Genomic DNA, 13,350 nt, shown 5'->3' on the forward strand with positions numbered 1-13,350 from the left:
CCATTACTAGCAAACAGGTGGCTCTGCCTGAAGCACCAGGTTTATTCTGACAGCTCAGTTTTGGCCAGTTAGGAGATAGTTGGCCAAAACAACACTTCTTTCTTTCTTTTTGTCCAAGGAGTTCAAAGGCAGACACTATAGCTATACATACTTTCAGATGATCTAGGAGACTTCTTCCATAAATTTTCTCTCCTAGTCTAGAGATGCCAGAAAAAACATTTGAATGCTGAGCCCCTGAAGAACTGAGAGCTTGCAGTGCTGATGCTGCGCAGCCAGGAGGTCCCTCTGCACACACCTCAGCATGCCTTGCAGGCTCTCTGCCTGCCTGAAGATAGAATGGCAGCAGTGCATAGGGCAGCCCTGATTACCTGCCCCAGATTGTTCAGGGTCATCCTGTCTCCCTGCAGCATAATGTGGGAATTTATGAAGGGGCGTGCTGTCTACTACTGCTCCAAAGCAGGGAGCACTCCAGTGAGTGACAGGTTCCAGGGAGCAGAGGGTAAGCAAAGCATGCTGGGAGGAGGGACTGCTGTTCTTTCAGAAAAGAACATGTACAGTTCTCAGGAGAGACTCCCAGGAGTGATTTAACCCTGGTTGTTCCTAGGTTATTTTTCTCCTGGAGCAGCCTTTTTTTGCCCCAGGGGAAAAAAAATTATGATCACCTGTACATGTATGGTTTCTCCTAGGAAGAGTTGCTGTTTTCCAAGGAGAAACTGAATGTCTGTACATGGCCATTAATTTACTTGTATCAAATTGTAATTGTTGTCATGCACGTATGATCATCTTGTTCTAATGGAGCTTTTAAGCTGTGAAACTTGACCTAAAACTCTTACTAGATTAGGTAAGGGCTGTAATTTTCTAGAAGCTGAAGGGCAAAGGCTGTAGGCCTTTTAAACAGATTGTATTGCTTATCTTCTGTCTTTCTGCAAACATGGTAACAACTGGATGCAATTTTGCAGTTAATATTTTGCTCTGAAATGCTGCATAGGAACTGGCAAAACTAATTGCTAGTAATGATTACCCAAGAATATGAACCACTTTGGCAGATGGGTTTTCATCATTACCACTGTAATTACTCTTGATGACAAAAGAAACCCTTTTTGATCTTTTTAAGGTGTAGTAGAGGGATATTGAATTGGTTTGGTTTCGCTGACTGCCTTCTACTGAGTTAAAGAAACCTTGTTTTTTAAAATGGCTTTGTGGATTTATTACCCCAGTGCCAAAGTTTGGTTGTAGTGGAGAATTTTCAAGCTTTTCATAACAAGCTTGGAAGATGTTCAAACACTGACACCATGGTCTGCTTCCTTCTCCATTGTACAAAACACAGTAACAGCACTAGCTTTCTTCATATTCAGCAGTTTAAAGGTAACCTGAGTGCATTTTCCTTCTAAGAGTCAAAATGCACATCAAAATAGCTCACTTAAAAGCTACAAATGGATGAGTAGTAGACTCACGTGTATATATTTGGTCTGCTGGCTAGTTATTGGTCAGTGTTTTAGATGGGTATTTGTTCCATGTTCACAAGTCTTGGATATGCTGGAATCTTTAACATTGTGGAGGGATGTAAAACAGACTTAGTTCTCACGGAACACAGTGTTACTGTTCTCTGCTGCCAGGTGTTTGACCTGAAGGGCTCCCTCCGGAATAGAAATGTGAAAACCGACACTGGGAAGGAAAGCTGCGATGTTGTCCTTTTGGATGAAAACCTCCTGAAGATGGTACGGGACAACCCGCTGTACATCCGATCCCATTGCAAAGCTGTTCTGAGAGCTTCCATCCACAGTGATTCTCACTTTCTTTCCAGTCATCTTATTATTGACTATTCTTTGCTGGTGGGTCGTGATGACACCACCAATGAGCTGGTGGTTGGGATCATTGGTATGTAACCTTTTATTCTTGCTCACTTTTTTTAAAGTCTAAATTATTTTACTAATTTATGCATTTATACCACTGTTATTAGCCAGAGTTTGGGTGCGTCTTCTGCTGCTTTGAGCCAGGCTTTGGTGTATATGCTGTAACTTCACTGTGTTTTCCTGCATAGACAGACATGGTTGTGAGACTTCTGTCTCCTGGTTTGAGTCTGTGGGCCCCATTCATATGTTCACTGGACCTCGCTTCCCCCAAAAATCAGTAGGCTCGGTTTGTAGAGGCTTTCAGCACTGTCATAGGATCATAGATAAATAGGGCTGGAAGAAGATCTTGGAAGTCATTTAGTCCAACCACTGTAGTCTGATTCCCACATACTGTGGTGGTCAGAAATGGAGGGAAGCTTCTAGACTGCTTGTTGGCTCATGGGCTACTGTCCACTTGCTTAATGCAGTGTGGCAGTCCTTTATGCAGACACTCAGAGGAGAATGAAGAGGGGTCTTGTCTTGTAGTGTGGGTGGGAGTGTCCACAAGGCTTGGGAAACGCCTCTGTGTTTGGTCTGAGGGACAGGGAGCAGGAAGTTTGGGCGGGTTACAAGCAGCATCCCGCTGTTGGGGGGAAAAAGTTGTCGACTTGTGTTCTAGTCTGCTGCAAGCTGCAGAATTTTACCTAGGGATTTCTGCTTCAAATTCAGGAATGGAAAGGTAGAAGTCGAGACTAATTTTAGGGCAGCTGGTTTTGAATAAGACTTCAAGAAAATCTAAACTGTTTATTGTTAAATTACTTTGATTAGAAACCCCTGGGGGGGGAGTTGTTGTGTTTTAGATGGGGGGGACATTTAAGTAATAGAGATGCTTCTAGATACTCTACCAGGCCTGGAACTCCAAAGGATGTTTCTAGACTGTTATGCTGATTGTTACACTAATGGTGGGTGGGGAGCTGGATCAGTGAGACCATTCCAGTTGCAACTTGAAAGTTTTTACTGGAATATGCAAAGCAAAGACTTATTTGCATCAGTGAAGTCAATGCTTACATGGTCTTGGATTTAGGGAAGAAAGAGGTCTGCTAGCCAGGCTTTTCTGTTCCTGTGGGGACTTGAGCTGGTTCATTGAGCTTCGGTGAAGTCTGCATTTTTTTTTAGCCTCTGCCCAAAATAATATATAATTGGTGTTTTTCATATTCTAATAAATGGTCTCTGATTTGGTTTTTTATTTAATTTTTTTGTTTGTTTCACTAAGCCAGGTCTTTTGTGGGATTGGAAGGCTTGGGAAAGTAAAAGTGGGGGGGGGTGCTGCTTTTATCCCCTTTCCTCCCACAGTAGAATATTATTTAACACTGACCTGTTACTTTTTTGTACAATTGTGCTTAAGCTTGACTTTTTTTTTTTTTTCTCTGACAAAGCTGCTTTTTTTTCCTATAAATCACCTTTAGCCTTTTAATAAAAATACATCTCTTCAGCAAAATAGCATTTAATGCATTTGGTCGCACACTACTTCTAGTATTGTAGGAAAATCATAATATAATGTATTGCTGAATTATGTTTTGTTAGTCATGTCACTGATATTTGCTGGCTAAACTCATTGTGTTCTACATGAGCCATTTACTGCAGAGCTGCCTGATTTACCTCTGCAGTACACGTCTCACCTCTACATGTGCAGTGCTGTTAGGCAGGAGTAAACTAATCCACTCCATAGCAGGATAGTAAGTACTCTCCTGCTGTGGGGTTTTTATACTCTGCAGCCGGAGCCCCGTGCCAGCTGGGGCTGTTCTGACAGCTCAGTGTGCTGTGGTCCTGGGCACACATGGAAACAGCATACCTGGGAGCAATAAATTCTGATGCGATAAGCACCAGAGTGTATTGCTTTGCATTAATTGCAGGTGTAAATGTGCCCTTTGCTTCATAGGCTAAGCTGAGACATGGAGGCACAGCTTCAACTGGGGTTTCCCTTATTTAATTCCTAGCTCCATCTTAACTAGTGTTGTGACTTCCAGCTCTCATTTAAGTTCCAAGTTAAAACATCCCTAGGCAAAATCATCAGCCTAAAATTTCCAGTGTACTATAGCTGTAGTAGTGCTCGGGCTTTTAGAATTGGTTGTTCTGTGTTGTGTTGTGTTTTGTTTTGTTCAACATAGTTAACTAAGTCTCAGTTTAGTAGAGACTGGTGTCTTCCATGTTTGGATGATTAAGACCTGCCTAAGTATCTGATTTGCACGATATTAAAACATGTTTGAAAGAAATTAAAACTACAGGTCCCAAAAACTTGCAGATGAGCATTGTTTTACAAAACCGTGACTTTAATACTAAGCATGTTCCCTAGTGTTATCTACAATAGGTGGAGAGCCATAACTTACTTACTTTAGGCATTGAGCTGTATTTCAGTCACTGCTTCACACTTGTTCCCAATTTAATGTAGATGCTTGTTACAATAGGTAACTGCTGACAAGGCTTAATGGGTTACTAGTGAGTCTGAACACTCTCTGCTAATATGTACTGCACCAGTACTAAAAGGAAAAAATCCTGTCTACATCAAGTGGATGATGTTTCCTTTTAAATAATATCCTGATAATCTGTAAGGTATTCATAAAACAGCCTGGGAGCTAAAAACTTGGATGCATCAAAGGAATATTTGAATATGGGATGTCAAAGTTTCTGGATAGTTCAACCCTAAAATTTAAAGCACTAAACTGTTTTAAAAAATTAGAATTATGAAGGACCATGAAATGAACTCGTCAAGACCATGTGAGAGTTCACCTCTTCCTGAAGTATTCAGTTAGTGTATTGACCAAAAATGCTTGTTCTGTGACCAACCACTAAATATTTAAGGGATTCTTATTTCCAGTGAATATTGAGGTGCAAGGTAGACAATTTTGTAGTCAACAGATATGATTGAGAGTAACTTAATGCAAACAGCTGAGGTGTAGGCTGCATGCACTTGAAGGTACACATTTCTAGAATTTAAACTTTTGAATATAAAGCTATAATTACAATAAGTGTTAAGGTGGGGACTGATGGACGCACTAGTCCTAATGCCAATGTGAGGTATTGGGTAAAAGGACCATTTAAGAGCAATGGAATTAGTTAACTTATAACAACAAGATGTGGGGTGTCAAAGTGACACTGTTGGCTTTGCTCATATGCCAAATTGATTTGGGAATAAACCCATTGCTCTTCTGCATGGAATTCTCCCATTCCTCCTGTTCAGGGTTATCCCTGGTGTTCTCGACCCTTGTTTTCATGGAGTCCAATTGAAAGGTACCCCTAGATAAAGCAGCATTAGCTGCTGTTTAAAGATGAGGCATGTGCAGACACTTAAATAGTCCTATTAGAGGGGAATACTAGGTAAAAATCCCTGGATTTCTAGATCTGATGATACTACTAATCATTCATGACTTGCCCGTAGGAGCAAGGTGAGGTCCACAGCTAAGGTTGGGATTGGTTGGATGAAGGGCTACAACCAGGTTCTTAGAATGCCTTACTTTTTAAGTGACTCACAGTAGGAGCTCAGCAGTACTTTTTATAAGCATAAGAACAGTTGGTATGTTCTCACTGGGCTCACCTGCACTCTCCATGCAGTATGACAGCTTGAGAAGAACATGAAACTGTTAGCAGATGCTTGAACTGGTATCACTGCTATGCAACAACTGGAACTTATTTCTTTTTAGCCAGAACTGTTTAGAATAGAGTTCATGGGATATTTTTCTTTATCCTGTTTAACAGATTACATTCGTACCTTTACCTGGGACAAAAAGCTTGAAATGGTGGTGAAGTCAACAGGCATCTTAGGAGGACAAGGTGAGTCTGAGACACAGTGAAATACTTCCTTTTTTTTTTTTAGTTGCTGTTAAATCTACTCCTTGATAGCACAACTGTTAACAGATTTTTGGGCAAGACTGTTCCCCCTACCTCACAAAGGAGTACAGATTTATGTAACAGTCCTTTTTTTCCCCTCCCCTCATCCCCATTCTCAAGCTTGTGCAGAGCAAGCCCTACATTTTATAATCCAGAACTTTAGTCTCAGCCTGCGTATTGGGTTTCTCTCTCCTGTTATGCTGTCTTCCAAAGAGTTGGGGAGTTCTTTCTGCAGTTCTCCATTGAGGCACATGAGCTACCTTCATTCAGAGATTGCCTAAGTACTGTGTTTAGCTTGGCTGTATGTAGCTGTGTTTAGTGTGGTGTTTTACCTGGGCCAGTTGAAAAGGTAGGTCTAAGTAGTTCTGATAGCACTGTGCTGATGTGAGTAGACACTCTTCAGTACCTCTGGCAAGTTTGAATGTCTTTGCTGCACTGTGCCTCTAACATGTCCTTAATACCTCTGCGAAGCAATCCAATGCTATACAGGCATTTCTCAAAAATAGATTCATGTGCAGTTTGGAGGGGGGCAGGGAGAGAATGTGTTTTCTATGATTTTTTTTTTTCTGCCCAAAAGATCTGATACCTCAGCATAGTATCAAGTGCTTGTGACTATTTTCCCATAGCAAGGGAATTCTTTCCACGCTGAGGTTCTTAGTTGGCAAACTGTCAGGGGTTTTTCACAACCAAGTCCTTAAGCTTGTTTTTAAAAAAAAAAAACCAAAAAAACACCCTGGGGAACTATCCTAATGGACTGGCTGCTGTAGAACTCAAAGCACTGCTGACAGCGGAAGCAATAGGATGGTTTTTTATGGCTGGCTATTAAATAGCCAGTTCTGCCACAGACAGCCCATATGATTTTGGACAAGCCACTTCACCTCTCATCTCTGAAATAGAGCTAATATTTTCTTTGTGGACAGTGTTCCACATTCTGGAGCTCCAATCTCACTTGAAGTCGCTGAGCACAAATCTGTTGTAAACCAGAATATTTTCTTTTCCCTTTGATCAATGTCTAACTATTGGTTTTCAAACATTTAGGTAAAATGCCAACTGTGGTCTCTCCAGAATTGTACCGTACCCGGTTTTGTGAAGCAATGGACAAGTATTTCCTGATGGTTCCAGATCATTGGACAGCACTTGGTCTGAACTGCTGAGCTGAAGTGCACAAATTGGCTTGGGCTGGAGTGCATTTTCTTATGCAAGAGGACAAAGGTGCCGTGGACTCTACTTTCCTTTTCAGTCTACCCAGTAGTGGGCACTGGGATCTCAAACTAGCTGCACACATCCGAAGTATAAAATCTGTTTTATCTGCACTTTAAACTCTGACATGGGAGGATTAACAGATGAGGCCAGCAGGTGAAATTTGGTCTTATCAAGGTAGCTGAGCTGGAATGTGCTATTTGAGGGCATTGAGAATAAGATTTTTCTCAGCTATAGGAAAGATGGCATCTAATACGGTACTGTACCCTGTCCCTATAACAGAGCACTGAAACTAGATGCTGTCTTGTTTATGTTGGTATCATTTTGTATAGAAGTAGGTGAGCTCTGCAAGTCTTGCACTCCTTGTACAGTGGATAATATGAACTTTTTGCATTTCTAGAGTGGGTATATAAGTTTATCAGTGTCTTGTGTGATATTTCAGGGGATATAGCAGGCTTTGAAATAAGTACCCTATTCATGTTAGAGCTAAGTCAACCCATAGCAAAGTTCATAACCACTGCAGTGGCCTGAAGCTGCCTTTATAAGAGTTGAAGTGGATTATTTGTTCTGTTATGTCCTTTACAGGCTTAGTTAACAGGTATCTGTAAACAATGTGTTTTAATTGGGTATGCGTAACACATTCAGTTAGATCATTGCATCTTTGTTTTTATACAATTAAGTGCATTTTTCTGCAGTTAAACTTATCCTCAAGGTCTTAATTTAGGCCTTTGGCAAACTTCCATTAAAATGGAGTGCTGTATGTTTCAGAACAGTGCAGCCCTCCTCCCCCCCCCCCCCCCCCCCCCCCCCCACCCCCCCCACCCCCCCCGAAAACTTGCACAGTGACAGAAGCCAGGAACTTTTTAAAGGCCTGTGAGCAGATTAACGTAACTACAAATCTATTTCTTCAAGTTGCGACTCTGTGGGTACAAGATTGATTGATTAGGTTTTTCTTAGAACAAGAGGCACTAGGCTGTCTGTCCAGCATAAATTCATATGCCTTAAACTGATCGCTTCCTCTGCAATTGAAATGAATCTTCTGGGGGTGCTGATACCAATCAGTTGATTTCATTCTACAGAATTTGAATACGGCGTCCCCTTGCTGGTAGAGTGTTGCCAGCAAAAGAGTGCTCTTATGTTCAAAACATGACGGAAACAGACATTTGACTGCACCAATATATAATACAAACAGTCTTGGTAAAACAAAAACAAACAAACACTTTTCAACAGTATTGGATCATCTTTTGCTCTAAGTAAGAAAAATAGATTTTTTTTGTGCAAGATGTGTAGGTATCTGACACTCCAACTCCTCCCCCTACCCATTTTTATTACTTTTTTAATATTTGTAGATGTGTTGAATTTACTTATTTTAGCTTGAGTGTAATAAAGGCCAGTAAAAAAAATAAGGATTTTATATCTAGCTAAGATGACTAAAACATCACTGTCCTCATATCTCTAATTTATGGGACAAAAGCAGTAGCTAAAATTTGAGCATGGCATCTGGAGCAAAAGTATTCAGGACCATTACATTACCTACTATAAGCTTTTGCCAGGAAAGTTGGCTTACCTGTGGTATCTGCTTATGTTATACGTCTTGTTTTTCTATGACCAACACTTTCATCCACAGTTAATAGTGGTTACTAATGCTAAGTATGGTGCTTAGAAGGTGGGGAAAGGAACGAAACCCCCCACCCCAAAAAAACAAAAACTTCAGAGGAGTGACTTGATCCAGGATGTTTTAAAATAACAAATGTAGCTTAACGCTGAGCTTTTCATGAAGCAGCTACAGCAGAGTTTGTCCTATGAAATGCATTACAATCTAATTTGAAGTCTTGTAGGAAGGAGCAGGGTCTCTAAACTAGAATTTGCCAGCTTAATGGGTTTTTTTTTGCACAGCATGATATTCTCTGGGTCAGCTAATCTTGGCATTAGACTGCAGTTGCAGTATGCTCCAAGGGCAGCCAAACTGCCCACTTCCTTATAACAACCCCAAAGGTTGTCAGTCAAGCACCTTGTCTTATCTCTACTGCTTTAAGTAATCCCCAGGAAAACCTGAATCTACACTGGATTTACAAGGGGGGAGGAGGGGTGATCTTTTGTGCTTGATTCTACAGTTTTTAAGTGTACTGTGCAAAAAATCAAATGACTTGCCAGTATCCTGGAATGGATGCTTGTAGCTAAGATTCCAGCCAGCTTGCAGCTCGAACATATTTTCATGCTATGTATTCTGTCTCTAACCTTCAGCCTGGGATCCTTGTTGAGCCTTGTTCCCAGCAGAAAAATCCTACATGGCTGCTGCTTCCTGTGTGCCCAGACCTATCGTGGAAGCTTACAAAGATAACTGCCTTTCATTTCATTCTTCACTTTCCTGTGCAAAGTGAACGTACATACTTTAGCCCACTAACAACTAAGCTGACCGCAAGTGACTTTCTCTGTCATATTTTTAAGTAAATAACAGATAGCACTTTACCAGGTTCAAGTTTTAAGCTTCTGTGCTTGGCTATAGTACCTAGACTCCCCAGGCTCTTTTATTAAATTCAAAGAATAGTTGTTCAGTATACAGTTGGGAGGGGAGGAGGAATCTTCTCCCGAGTTCCCATTTTGGAGCTATAGATAGCTATTACAGTGTGGCAGCACATTAGGAGTTGGTCATATCCAGCGTAGGGTCCATAGATGGTCCTTTGGAACCGCAGAAAAAGATGCGAATATAGAACTGTTCTTTTTTTTTTTTTAAGTCTGCTTGGTCTAGCTGACAGTAATACTTCTCAATTTTGGAGCCCAGTTCTCGTGGGTACCTGATTGGAGTCAGTGAAGTTGATGCCACTTTTCACTGGATTAAGCTGCTACCCTTCCCTTCCCCTCCCTCCTCTCCAAACTAGTGATGGCACACAGGTAGGAAATTATTTCTTTTGTCCTGGTGTGAGTGTGATAGTGTTGGCCTTGGAGAATAAAGCAGTTAAATATGAACTATGATAGCTAAGTGCTTGACGTTGCACTATATGTATGTATAATTTTCAGTTGTGTGGTCTTTCATTAGGGGTTCTCTCAAACTCTGCATCAGTAAATTGTGTTCAAATCATGGCAATTGAATTGGCAGCTCGTGCTCCCACTAGAATAAGAGCTGTCCTCACATTTTGCCTGCTACACAGTTCACTTTCTTCAAAGGAAAGCAACAAGTAGTATTTCTTGTGTATACAGAAGATCATGTGCTTACAACCTGAAAACTCTAACATGACCGAAACTGGGTCTGCAGAAGGATGTTCAACTGCAGCTGAACTAGGGCAGTATTCTTGAAATGTTAACCTAGAAAATTAGAACTCCTACAGTATTCAGACTATTCAGTGCAATGGTTTATTTTCGTTAACACGGGTTTAATGTATGTACGTATGTATGTAGAATAAACAATCTGAACTGCGTTCTTTAGGCAGCACTTCCTCAGTGCTGTTTTATCTGTTTTTGTACGAAGTGAAGGAGTTCTGACAAATATTTTAATGTTGTCTAAGTCAGTGCCGACTCATTCTCTTGTGGTATTGATACCATAGCACAACTTTTTGCTTGGGGCTGGATTCTGTTACCCCTTCATGCAGAGAATCTTACTGTGCAAGTGACTCCACTGGTCATGTATGGAAACTACTTGCACTTTAAGGTTCTCTTGAATGAGGATGGGGGAAAAACAGAATTAATCCCTTAGCTGCAGGAGACCAGACTAACCACATTCAAAGTACTTAATGTATCATAATGTACATATTTCTAATATTCTTTTGGTTCAGTTGTATTTTATATGATTGACATGCTAAACTATTTAAGAGTAACTGCTCTGAGTACTTTGAACACTGAATTGTATTGTATATAGACAGCAATCCCAATAAAGTAATTAAACTAGCTGGTATTCATTTCTTTCTTTAATGCCTTGGGGTGACTGCATGCTGGTGGTAATTGAGTTACAGCTGACTAAGTGAAATTTTGCTTTACTTTGGTAACAGACCAACCATGTCGTTGTGCTTTGTACTGTTTGGGCAGAATGGCCCACAAGCCATCTCTTTGCATGCCCATAGATAAATTGATACCTAATCTGAGAGTGGCAAGATAATATTCAAGTAGTCTAACTTTGAGGGAGCACAGTGGATCCCCCTCTAAATTTTAAAGCAAGACTGAGGTAAGTAGTGATACAAAGGTGAGCAGTAAGACCAAGTAATTCTTATGGAATAAATGGACTTGACAGTGCAGTTCCTAATGTGGTACTATATCAAGCAACTGGGACTAGGAATAAACTAGAAACCTTCTTAATTTTGGATGAGTATCTGTCTACATCAGCAACGCAGAACATCCAGTCTCCAAAGGTATTCTCAGGGGTGGAAGTTGCAGGGCTTAATGGATTTGACTACTTTGTTTTTTTTTTTTTTTTTATTACCTTCTATGCAGAAGCTCATGGTAGTTTTGAAGTAGTGGGGGTAGGCAGGATTTTGGTAGAAGGGGGAAAATGTAGAATGATAACTTTAAAAAAAAAAAAAAAAAAAAAACCTCCCCCAAAACCAAAAACTATTGGTCTTTGCATAGCAGTTTTATCTTCTGCAACAAAAAATTAGCAGCTCACTTTTCTAAAATGCTTGGTTGGGAATGATTTTAAACTCATTCTTAAATTTTGTTCAACTGGGGCTAGTAAATCTAGATTACATCTCTTTACATAGCTCAATGTCTGCTTTAAATATCTAAGCCTGAAGATGTTGATTGATCTATCATATTTTGAAGTGAACACATTGTGTACCTAGTTGCCTGTATTTTTATACAAATTTCTCATCCCTTTTTAAGACTGTTCTTGTGGTAGGAGCTGCTATGTTGATGTCTCCATCTGCCCTCTTCCCCCTCTGCCCCAAATCCAATATGGATTTGAGGCCCCTCACCAAATGGATGATTCCAATGATTTTTTTTTGATCTTGGGAAATTATACTTGACAGGGGTACTTTGGATTTGATCAAGGTTAAATCTAGGGGGAATGACATACTTCTCTCTCTTATGTAAAGGCACACTTTTCCTCCTCTCACATTTTTAGTGCACATTTAAGGTGACCAACATGCTATATTTACAGCTTCCTGTGTTCCAACCTGAGTGATATTTGGAGTGTAGTACACACAAGACAGATAATCCCTCTTTCTTAACACCCTTTTGAATTGAAACTTGTGCGACTGGGATTTCCTAAAAGCCCAATAGCAGAAATGCCATAGTCCTGAATAAGCATCCTCTACTTACCCAAGAGAAGAAAAGATTCCCTTTTTACAGCATGACTGAAGAAAAAGGGGAATTACTCTGAAGTGCTAGAGAGGTCCTTTCATCTCTTATTACCACATTTTCTTAAACATAAGGCAACCCTGAATATGAGATTCTCTCTCCTCCCCCCCCTCCCCCCCAAAAAAAAACAACTGGATTGTACATGGAAAACTTTTATAAATTACTGTCAGATCCTACTCTCCATGAGCATGTGGAAGTCGGTAGCAAATTTTAAAACACTGACATTGAAATAAACGTAGTGTATATACATAGATTTCTATGGGCATCCATAGGCTTAGTCCATCCAGAATTGATGCATGTTCCCTTTTTTGGAATTTTTGCAAGCTTTAGCACAGGTACTCCATAAACACTCACTGAGAACACTTCACTTCAAAGCAGCACTTTTGTATCTACTTAGATATCCTACAAACTATTCATGATATTAGTCCAAAGCAAAAAGGCTTGTTATTTACCATGTAGTTCATTGGGCTGGGCCCTAGCAGAGTTGACAGCATTTCAAGCCATGGTGACACTGCAGCTCACCACTGTTCAGTAGGTGCATACTCCAGATATTCCCTTCTCTCCCTGCTCCCCCACCCCGATCCATATGGTAATTAGCCCCCCATTCATGACTGGAACCAGGTGTTCTTGTCAAGTCCTGGGATCCTCCAAAAATTTATATGGAGATGAGGCACAGGGGAACTTTGGTCTGGCTTTACCTCATGGATGGGAGGGCCACAATATCATGCGACAGGACGAGAGGGGGGTGACGGGGATTCTGGGTGTACTGTTGGGCCAGGTTTGGTGATTGCCAGACACTTAAGGCTGGTAAAAGAGCAGGAGGAATCTCTTTGACAACAGGATGGAAAGGTGAAGCTCCGCTGTGGGAGTGAAGAGCAAGTTGAAATGTGTTCAATGTAGTAGCTCACCAGAGTTTGAAAAAAAAAATTGGCTTGAGTGGGACTGCATGCAATGGACATTACCACCTAGGTTATTTAGATGGGCTGCCCTAGCCTATTTTTGGGGTGGTAGGTTCCCATCACTGACAGCTTGTTGGCCACCTTTGGCTAAGGTCAGATGTAGCAGCTGGGCAGAGGCCTGGTATACTGGCTGGGTTGATGCCAGAAGTGATGGGGAGATGGTGATGGAGCACTGGGATGGAGGAGGA

General features: G+C 40.9%; 1 protein-coding gene across 4 annotated transcripts in view; it reads left to right on the forward strand.

Annotated features, from left to right (window-relative positions):
* The window catches only part of PIKFYVE (phosphoinositide kinase, FYVE-type zinc finger containing), a 100,744-nt gene extending 93,041 nt beyond the window's left edge, over positions 1-7,703 (forward strand). For all 4 annotated transcript variants that reach the window (XM_090044860.1, XM_090044861.1, XM_090044862.1 and 1 more), the window contains 3 exons: positions 1,617-1,878; positions 5,586-5,660; positions 6,756-7,703. In XM_090044860.1, the coding sequence (XP_089900986.1) occupies positions 1,617-1,878; positions 5,586-5,660; positions 6,756-6,871 (453 nt within the window). In that variant the 3' untranslated portion in view covers positions 6,872-7,703. The remainder of the gene's footprint in view (positions 1-1,616; positions 1,879-5,585; positions 5,661-6,755) is intronic.
* Positions 7,704-13,350: the final 5,647 nt, after the last annotated feature.

This window comes from Crocodylus siamensis, chromosome 4 (genome assembly GCF_052110815.1).
Source record: "Crocodylus siamensis isolate JL-2025a chromosome 4, ASM5211081v1, whole genome shotgun sequence".
Lineage (NCBI taxonomy): Eukaryota > Metazoa > Chordata > Crocodylia > Crocodylidae > Crocodylus > Crocodylus siamensis.